This window comes from Macaca thibetana, chromosome 15, assembly GCF_024542745.1.
Source record: "Macaca thibetana thibetana isolate TM-01 chromosome 15, ASM2454274v1, whole genome shotgun sequence".
Taxonomy (NCBI): Eukaryota; Metazoa; Chordata; class Mammalia; order Primates; family Cercopithecidae; genus Macaca; species Macaca thibetana.
Genome location: NC_065592.1, coordinates 30770377 through 30782397, shown reverse-complemented (window position 1 = coordinate 30782397; position 12021 = coordinate 30770377). Strand labels below are relative to the sequence as shown.

General features: G+C 47.2%; 2 protein-coding genes across 6 annotated transcripts in view; both read right to left on the bottom strand.

The window, feature by feature from the left end:
• TMEM245 (transmembrane protein 245) overlaps positions 1-784 on the bottom strand; it is a 123725-nt gene extending 122941 nt beyond the window's left edge. For all 5 annotated transcript variants that reach the window (XM_050759549.1, XM_050759548.1, XM_050759547.1 and 2 more), the window contains exon 1: positions 175-784. In XM_050759549.1, coding sequence (XP_050615506.1) covers positions 175-756 — 582 coding nt within the window. In that variant the 5' untranslated portion in view covers positions 757-784. The remainder of the gene's footprint in view (positions 1-174) is intronic.
• The window catches only part of CTNNAL1 (catenin alpha like 1), a 264318-nt gene that overhangs the window by 180694 nt on the left and 71603 nt on the right, over positions 1-12021 (bottom strand). The window lies entirely within an intron of this gene.

Below are 12021 nucleotides of genomic sequence, written 5' to 3'. Positions count from 1 at the left end.
TTTTGGAAGAATGTGCGCCAAATTCCTGAGGTGTGAGAAGGAAAGCGGAGACGGACAGTCACTGCAGCACAAGTGTGGCCCCTCGTCGCCCCTGCACGGGGAGGAACTGCAGGATTGCATCCCAGTGCGCCAGGACCACGGGCTGGGGGCGGAGGCGGACTGCCGCTCACTCACCCACAGGCTGCTGAAGTAGTCAAGCCCGCGGCAGATGAGCGCGGCAGCGTGCAACAGCAGCACCTGCACGCCCAGGTAGCTGCCGAGGCAGTAGAGGCCGTACAGAAGCGGGCCGCCGGCGCCGAGCAGCAGGAGCAGGCGGCGGCGACGCAACGCCTGCTCGCCCAGGGCCTCGACGCCGTAGTCGATGAAGCAGAGCGGCAGCAGCAGCGCGGCCAGGACGATGGGCGTGTGCGCGCGGTGCAGGCGCTGCAGCCAGTGGCGGCCCAGGCGCGTCAGCGAGCTCTTGAAGGGGTGCAGGAAAGTGCCGCACAGCACGGCCCAGAGCAACGGCCGCAGGAAGGCCTCCAGGATGAAGTAGACCAACACCGCGGCGCCGCAGCACAGGCACACGAACAGCACGGCCCCGGTGTTGTAGAAGGCCTGCTTGATGGGCTTGTCGAAGCGCAGCGCCAGCGCCGCAGTCCGCGGGGTCTCCCCACCACCGCCACTCGGTCCGACTGCGCGCGGAACCCGTGGCGCCGGCCCGGGAGAGCCCCGCGGGCTGGGGGCCGTCGGAGAGCCGCCGCCGTCGGCCATCATCCCTCCGCCACAGCCGCCCCCGAGGGGCGGTAATGGGAGCCGGGCGAGAATCGCGGGCGGGAGGCAGGGCGGGAGGCGCGCGGGATTGTGGGAGTTGTAGTTCCACACTAGTTTTTTAGGACCACCAAGCGCTTAAAGGAAACTACAACTCCCAAAGGGGAATGGGGAGAACGCGTCCGCCCCCTTGGTCTCCGCACGGTCCTGATAACAAGTTTGTAGGGTCTACATCTTCCTGGAGGGGGCAGGGGGAGCGGGGGAAAAAAGCTGCTTTCACTCATTCGTTAATGTCAATTTCTCGCGAGGCGAGATCCCAAAAGGCGCCACATTCAGATATCAAAACCCAATCTACATACTAGAATACCGTGAGGGAGTACTTTTTTTTTTTTTTTTTTTTTTTGACGCGGAGTCTTGCTCTGTGCCCCAGGCTGGAGTGCAGTGGCGCGATCTCGGCTCACTGCAAGCTCCGCTCCCCCGGGTTCACGCCATTCTCCTGCCTCAGCCTCCCGAGTAGCTGGGACTACAGGCGCCCGCCACCTCGCCCGGCTAATTTTCTTGTATTTTTAGTAGAGACGGGGTTTCACCGTGTTAGCCAGGATGGTCTCGATCTCCTGAACTCATGATCCGCCCGTCTCGGCCTCCCAAAGTGCTGGGATTACAGGCTTGAGCCACCGCGCCCGGCCGAGGGAGTACTTTTAAAGAACCAATGCCCCGATTCTATTTTAGTGATTTATTTAACAGAAACTTTTAAAGTGTTTGCTTTGGTGTATCTGACAGGATTTTAAATAGAGATTACCATATAATAGGCCATATTCTAAGTGGCTCACTCCTATAAACTCATTTAATCCTTGGAAGAACCCTACAAAGAAGATGTAATTATCCTCATTTTACAAACAGAAAAACTGAGACAGAGTCGTTAAGTACGTAGCCAGAGTTACACAGCTACCAAGTGGCACAGGCAAGATTCAAACGCAAGGATTCTGGCTCCAAAAGCAATACTTTTATCTGCCATAGTATTTGGCCTGAGGAAAGAACTCTTGGCATTTTTTAAATGTTCCTCAGAAGCCTGTAATTTGCAGCAGCTGTTGACAACTGTTTGTGCAGGTTTCGCTGTGGAAGCAATCTAAACCCTTAAAGAGTCGTAGATCAAAGTCTCAAACTGCCACTGTTTCTTTTTGAGACTTGATGTCAAGTCAGTTAAGCCCCCAATCTCAAGTTTTCCTCTGTCACAAGGCGATGATAATAATAATACCTTTTGCTTTAGGGTTATTGTGGGTGGGGGAAGGAAACTCTGGGGCGGTACAAGGTGCTTCTGTTCTCCTATTGGAAAAGTGCTGAGATCCAAGCCCACTACCCATAAAATATCCCAATTAACATTATGATTTTTAAAAAAAATTAAGAAAGCCTTGACTGAGTTCTCAACATGTGATTGCTTCAAACCCTGCAAGTTATCCCTTTCCTGTTTCAATAAGTATTTCTATTAATTTCAACATAATTTTTGTTTCCCTTCTAAAGCAGACAAGACAGGTATCATAATCCACAGTTTTCAGATAAAGAAACGATTGCTTGATAGATTTTGGAGACAAAGGGATTTAGTAAAGGAAGTAAAGGAAAAAGGAATTCCCTATCCATCTCGTTTGTAAGTTTCAGGTCTCAGTATTTCAGATGGCCTTTGGAATCTGAATACATCTGAAATAACGCAGGGTTAGTTGCTCACCACTTGCAGATTCCAATTAACAAGAGTAAGGTCTGGCAGAAAGAAAGTGATGTATTCCAAAGCTAGCTCAGGGGAAGAAGTACAGGTTTCCTCCCTAACGGTACTTGTGGAGCAGAAAGCAGGCCTTTTTTTTTTTTTTTTTTTTTTTGAGACAGTCTTGCTCTGTCGCCCAGGCTGGAGTGCATTGGCGCGATCTCGGCTCACTGCAAGCTCTGCCTCCCGGGTTCACACCATTCACCTGCCTCAGCCTCCCGAGTAGCTGGGACTACAGGCGCCCGCCACCACACCTGGCTACTGTTTTCTGTTTTTTAGTAGAGACGGGGTTTCACCCTGTTAGCCAGGATGGTCTCGATCTCTGAAAGTAGGCACTTTTAAATTGAAGGAAGCAAGCAGTTGTCGGGGGAGGGGTCTGCATGCCTTATCTACTGGGTGGTCAAGCTGGTGACTGCTGGCACCTTCGTCTGCAGGACTAAGCCAGAAACCCCCCAGATGGAAGAGAGTTTCACATTTCTCAAGGCAGTCTCCTGGTGGGAGGGAGTTTTGTAGAAATTGGATGTTATCTCTTGAGGAATCCTCCTGGTGGGTGAGAGTTCCTTTCTGGAGCTCCTAAGCACATAGTTAGATGAACTTGCCCTATAGGGACTGTCTGGTGAAGACGAGGTAAAAGGCTATATTTACCTTTATTAAATTATTTATTTATTTATTTATGAGACAGAGTCTCGCTCTTGTCACCCAGGCTGGAGTGCAATGGTGCGATCTCGGCTCACTGCAACCTCCCCTTCCTGGCTTCAAGAGAGTCTCCTGCCTCAGGCTCCCAAATAGCTGGGATTACAGGCACCCACCACCATGCCCAGATAGTTTTTTTGTTTTTTTTTTTTTAAATGGGTTTTCACCATGTTGACCAGGCTGGTTTCCAACTCCTGACTTCATGTGATCCACCCACCTCAGCCTCCCAAAGTGCTGGGATTACAGGCATGAGCCACTGCACCTGGCCTACATTTGCCTTTTTAAAGGGCTAAGTAGGAAGCGAGAAACTAGGGGAATGAGAAAAGAAGAAAGAATAAACTATCTCTCAGAAAAAATGAGGGTACTCAGTTACAGTTTGACTCTGTAAATATTTTTGTTTCAGTTGTTCCTACATTTTACTTTGTTTCTTTATTTGTTCAGGCTTTCTGGGATTACGATTATAAAGTATGGTCACATTTGCCTTCAGTCCATGTTACACTGACTTAAGCCCCCATCTACATAATAACAAAGGCCTCAACCTCCTTCCTAAAAAGTCCTTGGTGATTTCTATGGGGGGTCCCAAAAGAGGTTCCTCACATATACCCAGAGACATGAGTCAGCTGCTACCAACCACCCTGCTGCCCACATAGCTCAACTGAGTCTAGTGCCCATAGGAAGATTTCTGGTGCCTGTATGATTATCCCCAGATCCTGGATACTCCCAAACTTCTAATCCTCAAGGTACCAAAGCAGAGCTGCATTTAATTCTGATAAGGCGAAAAAGTCTTTCTCCCTCGCTTGACAAATATTTTGTCACCCAATCCCTAAAGTAGGTCAGTGTGCCAGTGTTTTAGTTTTTTGGTTTTTTGTTTTGTTTTGTTTTGTTTTTTTGAGATGGAGTCTTGCTCTGTCACCTAGGCTGGAGTGTAGTGATGCAATCTCAGCTCACTGCAACTTCCGCCTCCTGGGTTCAAGCGATTCTCCAGCCTCAGCTTCCCGAGTAGCTGGGATTACAGGCACACAACACGACCACACCCAGCTAATTTTTAGTGTTTTCCGTAGAGACAGGGTTTCACTATGTTGACCAGGCTGGTCTTGAACTCTTGACTTCAAGTGATCCACCTACCCCAGCCTCCCAAAGTGCTGGCATTACAGGCACACATGACCCCGTCCGGGTAATTTTTTGTATCTTTAGTAGAGATGGGGTTTCACCATGTTGACCAGGCTGGTCTTGAAACCCTGACCTCAAGTGATCCACCTACCCCAGCCTCCCAAAGTGCTGGGATTACAGGCATGAGCCACGGTGCCTGGCCAATGCCCAGTGTTTATAACTCCTCTCATGAATAGTTCCTTCCATGTCTGGCCTTCAGTCCTCTAACCACAGGGGTTCAAAACCCATCCAATGGATCAGTGAGGGAACAAAGACTGAACCCTCCTCTCTGTCCTGCTCCAACCAAAGACTCTCTTCCTCTAGTTACAAAATGAGAGCTCCCATGTTACACAACAAAAGCATTTATCAGTGGAAGCAAGCAGAAGCGGGACAGGACATGGGGTGTTAATGCTGCCTAAATTGTGTTGGGCCACAATTTAGCAACAACTCAGCAAATCAAAAAAATGCCCTGTCACGGTGCTTTGCTTCCAAGTCTCAGTGAAAGTGAAAATTGCTGAGCATTTCAAGATGGTTCTAATGGCCAAAGCCAGAGGACTGACAGGTGTCACTCAGCATTTCTAGTCAATGAAACTCTAACAGAAATGAAGGCTGAAGCACGAGAATCTAACTAGACTAGTCTTTATGTGGCCTAGCACAAGGCTGAGTTCACACAGGGTTTCACTCACCCCTCCTATGATTGTCCTCACCACAATGCAGTCAAAGTTAGTGGTTTATGTGTCTGTCTCCCTACAGAGCTCCTTGAGAACAGGGACTGGGTTTTCTTCATTTCCGTGGGCCCAGCACCTGGCACAGCATAGGACATACTGAGTAGGAACTCAGTGTTCGCTGAGCAAGAGAATGAATGAGTGGTGTCCTTTCAAAAAAGACTGTCTGTGCTTCCTGCGAGAAATGATACTGAAACCTGGGGATGTTTCTACTGAGCATCCATGTGGTTGAGAGCAGAGAAAAATTAAAATACTGGGACATAGGACCTAAAAACTAAATTTGAGAAAGAAGTCAATTGTCCACTCAAATCTCTAGGTCAAAAGTCATATGATTTTAGATATCTCCTCCAAAATACGAGGTTACTTCGGGTTCTCTCTGTTGGCCTTCACATGACAACTCACTCCAACAACCTCAGGGACAAACAGCCTCCATCGGCACGCAGGATACAGTAGAAGTGAAAGACATTCAGAGTAGTGGATCAAGCTGACCCTGGAGACCACACTGCCTCTTGCCTTCCAGTTGCGTGAATGAATGAATTTTGTAATCATTTAAGCCAGTTTTAGTTAGATTTCTATTACTTGCAACAGAAAGCTTCCTGATTTATAAAAATGGTTGCTGTGAAGGTGAAATAAGAAAGTATGTATAAAACAGTACCACAGCGTCTCTGACATGGTGAGAATCTGACAGTGACTCTCGGGGTAACTCTTAGTTTTGTCCTAGAAAAGATAAGGGGTATCTCTTAAACAACTGATGTCTACCGACTCCCAGGGTATCAAGATAACATCCACCAGAGATATTACAAACACAGGTAGGGAGAGGATTCTCCAGCATGGTGTCTGTCTTAGAGCTCTCCAAGTGTCTCCACAAACATTTACTAAGGTGTGCTGAGTATCTGCTTTGTACAAAGTCCAGTGCTTACAATGTGGTATGTGCGTTGTGTATAAAGTAGTATGTAAAATGCAGAAGAAGTGATCATGTGAAAATGAAATCAGGGTGACATGCATTCAGATTCCAAATCTGCCACTTATTATCTGTATAATCCCGGACAAGTTACATAGCATCTCTGAGCTCAGTTCCTCATCTATAAATGGTGCATGATCCTTGTTCACAGGGTGGCAGTAAAGATTAAATTGGAGAATAACATATATTAAACACCCAGAGGCCAGGCACGGTGGCTCACACCTGTAATCCCAGCACTTTGGGAGGCCAAGGCGGGCGCATCACCTGAGGTCAGGAGTTCAAGACCAGCCTGGTCAACATGATGAAGCCCCGTCTCTACTAAAAATACAAAAATTGGCCAGGCATGGTGGTGGGCACCTGTAATCCCAGCTATTAGGGAAGCTGAGGCAGGAGAATCACTTGATCCTGGGAGGTAGATGTTGCAGTGAGCCGAGATCGCGCCACTGCACCCCAGCCTAGGTGACAGAGCGAGGCTCCACCCGGGACTGCATTGTGGTATCTCTCCATGGTCCAGGGCCACCCCTTTGCACAATTCCAGGGATACAATTCACATTTGGGGGCGCTATTTACATTTGGCATCCTGTGCAGTTGTGCAACACATTGAGCTCCTTAGACAACCAACCATACGTTGGACATCTTTTATATCTTCATAGCACCAGCCTTCCAGACAGACACATAACTCTCCAGTCTGTACCTTCACCACTTTTGTGGTGTCTCAGCTGTAAAATGCTCTCCTAATAGGTGTCTTTGCTCCCAATCTTGTCCCTCTCACTACAAGGATTATATTTCTAAAATAGGCACTTAGTCATGTCACTCCTTTGCTAAAAACGAATTGCTGGTGCTTCCCCATTGCCAAAAGAATGGAAGCTTTCGCATGGTACATGATGCCCTAGATGATTGAGCCCCAGCTCTTCCCTCTTGCCTATCTGGATAATTCCCATTAATCTTTCAAGCCTCAGATCAAAATCATCTCCTTTGTGGAATTTTCCTGATCCAGGGAAACTTAGCAGCTACCTTTACCGTGTAGTACTTACAGCTGCCTCTTCTCAAGTACCAACCACATTATATGGTAATCACTTTCACAAATACCTGAATTCCCCATTGGATCAAAACTCATCAATAAACTTCTTTGCATTTGCTCCAGTACTTTGCACACTTTTTAAAATAATTTTTTTAAAAAAATGAGTAGACACCATATTATTGTAGAAGCTGCAAGATGTGCTGGAAAGAACACAAGCTTTTAAGGCAGACAGGCTTGGATTATAATCCCGGCTCTACTGCTTTCTTGCTGTATACCCTTGGATAAATTAACTTACTGAGCATGTTTCCTCATTTGTACGAGAGAGAAGACATCTACATTGCAGAGCTGTTGTGAGGACTAGAACTAGTTTATGTAAATAACTAATATGGTACTTGGCCACAGAGTAGTCATTACTTACCTTCCCTTGGGCCCCTTTATACACAGTACTTAGCTGCCAGGAACTGAACCCAGCTATGATGGTTACTTTACAATAGAAATTCAAACAGTGACTATTGGAATAGTTATAACAAGGTCTTTTGTTACAATTACTGTAAACCAGGGCTGGCAGTTGCCTGGCATGTGAATTACTACTTTCCTTTGCTAAGTCCATGGCAAACATTATTAATCTATCACTGAACTATTACTGAATCTTTCTATTTTTTTTTTTTTTCTTTCTTGAGACAGAGTCTCACTCTGTCGCCCAGGCTGGAGTGTAGTGGCGCAATCTTGGCTCACTGCAACCTCCGTCTCCCGGATTCAAGCAATTCTCCTGCCTCAGCCTCCTGAGTAGCTGGGATTACAGGCACACGCCACCACACCCGGCTAATTTTTGTATTTTTAGTAAAGACGGGGTTTTACTGTGTTGGCTAGGTTGGTCTTGAATTCCTGATCTCAGGTGACCTGCCCATCTCGGCCTCCCAAAGTGCTGGGATTACAGGTGTGAGCCACCACGCCCAGCCACTGAATTATTTCTCAGTAAGCCTAGACATAGCCTTAAAATCTTTCTCAGCAGAACATTCCAAGGAACCACTACCAAATGAACACTGTAGCCACACAAGATAAAAGTTAATTGCCTTTACTGCTATAACTAGCCATTGAGTGTTTGCTACTAGACAAAATTGGTAGTCTAAAAATGTAGATAATTGATTTAGAAAAAAAGGAGTTTGGGAAGGTAAGGTTAGTGTGTATGTGAGAAATGACTAAGAAAAATTATTTTTCTTTTCTTTGAGGCGGGGTCTTACTCTGTCACCCAGGCTGGAATGCGGTGGCGCGATCTCGGCTCACTGCAACCACCGCCTCCCAGGCCCAAGCACTCCTCCCACCCCAGCCTCCCCAGTAGCTGGAACCACAGGCACATGTCACCACCTTTGGCTAATTTTTTTGTATTTTTGGTAGAGACAGGTTTTGGCCATGTTGCCCAGGTTGGTCTCGAGTTCCTGAGCTCAAGTGATCTGCATGCCTTGGCCTCCAAAAGTGTTGGAATTATAGGCCAAGATTTTTTTTAAATCTCAGTGGCTGAAGGATAAATGGTGCAAGCAAGTCTGATACCATCAGGCCCCGCCTGACTCCCTACCTACTTCCCCCTCACCCCTCCCACTCCCATAGCTGGACATGTGGCCCCTACTCACAGTGCAGGTCCTGCTAGTTCACTGAGTCAAGGGTAGCCTTTCCTGTCCTTTTGGTCTGTGCCATCCAGCTGCAGCTAACCTCCCATACAATATCGTGCCATGTCAACGATTTACCAGTTAGTGAAACGTTTCAGTGAAAAGCTTATCAAATCAATTCAACCAACCCTGCTGAAACTGATGTACCCAGGAGAGGGCCAGATAAATAAAATGAAGTGTAGAGATACATAATTTTTTTAAAAGTCTGTGACAAGGCACCTCCTTCCCTTCCTAAGGTGGAAAGAAAGTTGGTAGGAAGGATGGGCTTTGCAAGCGGGACTTTGTAACGAACAATTATGCGCTGAAAGCCAGAATTCCCTCTCCAGAAAGTGGCTGGCCTCCAGTGTCCATCACTAGTGGTTCCTCCTCCTCACAGGAATGGCTCACACTTTACCTAGAATAGTTAAAGTTTAAGCCTTAGGGCTCAGGATTTGGAATTCTTAGCCCATGCTTCCTTGGCTCTACTCCCTACAATATGCTCACGCTAAGGCTGAGGCAACCAAGTGGCTTAAACAATCGGCCTTCTGCTGCAAACCTGAGGAAGACTGAAAAACAGGAGATGGTGGATGCATTTCAAATTGCCCAGACTAGGCCAGGTGCAGTGGCTCATGCCTGTAATCCCAGCGCTTTGGGAGGCGGAGGCAGGCAGATCACTTGAAGTCAGGAGTTCGAGACCAGCCCAGCTAAAATGGTGAAACCCCGTCTCTACTAAAAATACAAAAAGTTAGCTGGGCTTGGTGGCATGCGCCTGTAATCCCAGCTACTCAGGAGGTTGAGGCAGGAGAATTACTTGAACCCAGGAGGCAGAGGTTGCAGTGAGCTGAGATCATGCCACTGCACTCCAGCCTGGGCAACAAGAGCGAAACTCCATCTTGAAAAAAAAAAATTGCCAAGACTAATCTTTCTTTTAAACAAAAAAATTATTATTTATTTTGAGACCTAGCTATGAGACTGGCTGATTTTTGTATTTTTGGTAGAGATGGGGTTTTGCCGTGTTGCCCAGGCTGGTCTCAAACTCCTGGGCTCAAGCAATCCTCCAGCATTGGCCTCCCAAAGTGCTAGGATTACAGGCATGAGTCACCATGCTGGGCCAGACTAATTTTTCTTTATGTGTAAAGAAACCAACTTTATTTGTAGATTAAGTCCTGCTGGTTTTGAATTCTAAGTGCTACATGTTTATACACTTTGTACCACACTGATGTCACTGCAGCCTCTAACTAGTCTTTAAGTTCATCCTCTTGCTCCACTCCAATCAACATGGCAGTCCGCATGATCTTTCTAAAACACAAGCTAGTCCCTCCCCAAGCCTCCTTAGCCCCTGTGGGAAGGTGTCGAAGTTCTTTATTATGATTTGCAAGGTCCTCTGTGAACAGGACCCTGCTCACCCTGCCTCACCTCTCCCCATCCTCATTTCATCGTTTATCCTCCAGCCTTGGGATGGTAGGAATAATCATCCCCACAGGTAACCAAGCCTTAATTCCTGGAACCTATGAAGTGTTACCTTACATTGCAAAAGGCACCTTGCAGGTGTAATTAAGGATCTTGAGGTAGGGAAATTATCCTGGGTTATATGAGTGGGCTCTAAATATAATCACAAGTATCTTTATCAGAGGGAGATTAGACTATGGAAGAAAAGAAGGTCATCTGACCAGGGAGACAGAGACTGGAGTGATGAGGCCACAGCCTAAGGAATTTGGTTAGCTACCAGAACCTAAAAGACACAAGGAATGAATTCTATCCCCTGGAGCCTCCAGAAGGAACCAGCCCTGCCAATACCTTACATTTATTATTATTATTTATTAACTTTTTTTTTGAGATGGAGTCTCGCTCTGTCACCCAGGCTGGAGTGCAGTAGTAGGATCTCAGCTCACTGCAACCTCTGCCTCCCGGGTTCATGTGATTCTCCTGCCTCAGCCTCCCAAGTAGCTGGGAATACAGGCGCCTGCCACCAAGCCCAGCTAATTTTTTGTATTTTTAGCAGAGACGGGGTTTCGCCATGTTGGCCAGGCTCCTGACCTCAACTGATCCACCAACCTCAGTCTCCCAAAGTGTTGGGATTACAGGTGTGAGCCACTGTGCCCCGCCACCAATACCTTACATTTAGCTGTGTAAGATTCAGTTCAGATTTCTGGCCTCCAGAACTGTAAGAAAATGTGTTTCTGTAGTTTTAAACCCCTATGTTTGTGGAAATTGTTTTCAGGAGCAATAGAAAACTAAGATAAGCCTTGTCAGATGACAATGGCTCCAGAATACATCCTGCTTGTCTTTCGTCTGAGGTTGTTGGGTTGTTCTCCCCTTTCTTGGTGATGCCCCTGTACACCCTTTGCCTAACATATTTCTACCCCTTTGTCTTAATCGATTTAGGCTTCTCTCACAAATTACCACAGACGGACTGGTTTCAGCAACAAAAATTTCTTTCTCATGGTTCTGGAGGCTGGGAAGCCTGAAAGCAGGTGCCAGCATTATTGGGTTCTGGTGAGGGCCCTCTTCCTGGTTCAAAGATGGCCAATTTCTCATTGTGTACTCACATGGTGAAGAGTGGAGAAAAGAAGAAAATTCTCTCCTGTCTCTTCTTATACGGACACTAATCCCATTCATGAGGGCTCTACCCTCATGGCCTGATTACCTACCAAAGGCTCCATCTCCAAATACCACCACACTGGGGATTAAGGTTTCAACATATGAATTTGGAAGGAACAAATGTTCAGTCCATAGCACGCCTTCCTTAAGGTTCACTTCAGTATCATCACCTGCTTTCCTAGTTGCCCCAGGCTGCGTGAGGACCTCCACTCAGGTTTAGCATCAGACCTGAGCTGTTCCTTACCACTGCATTCACCACGAAGTACTGTCATGGTGTGTGTTTGTCTGACTCCCCAAACAGGCCCCCAGGGTGAGCCCTGGGGTGGGGCAGAAATCAAGAACTGTTCTTCCTAGAGTCCTCTCTGTGTAATGTCTGGCACAAGGACTGGCCACATAAGAGTCTCAGATAAATATTTATTGGCCGGGCATGGTGGCTCACACCTGTAATCCCAGCACTTTGGGAGGTTGAGTGGGAGGATCTTTTGAGCCCACGAGGTCGAGGCTGCAGTGAGCTCTGATCGTGCCACTGCACTCTGGCCTGGGTGACAGAGCAAGACCCTGTCTAAAAAAAGTAAAATAGGCTGGGTGCGGTGGCTCAAGCCTGTCATCCCAACACTTTGGGAGGCCAAGGCGGACGGATCACGAGGTCAGGAGATCGAGACCATCCTGGCTAACATGGTGAAACCCCGTCTCTACTAAAAAATAGAAAAAATTAGCTGGGCGTG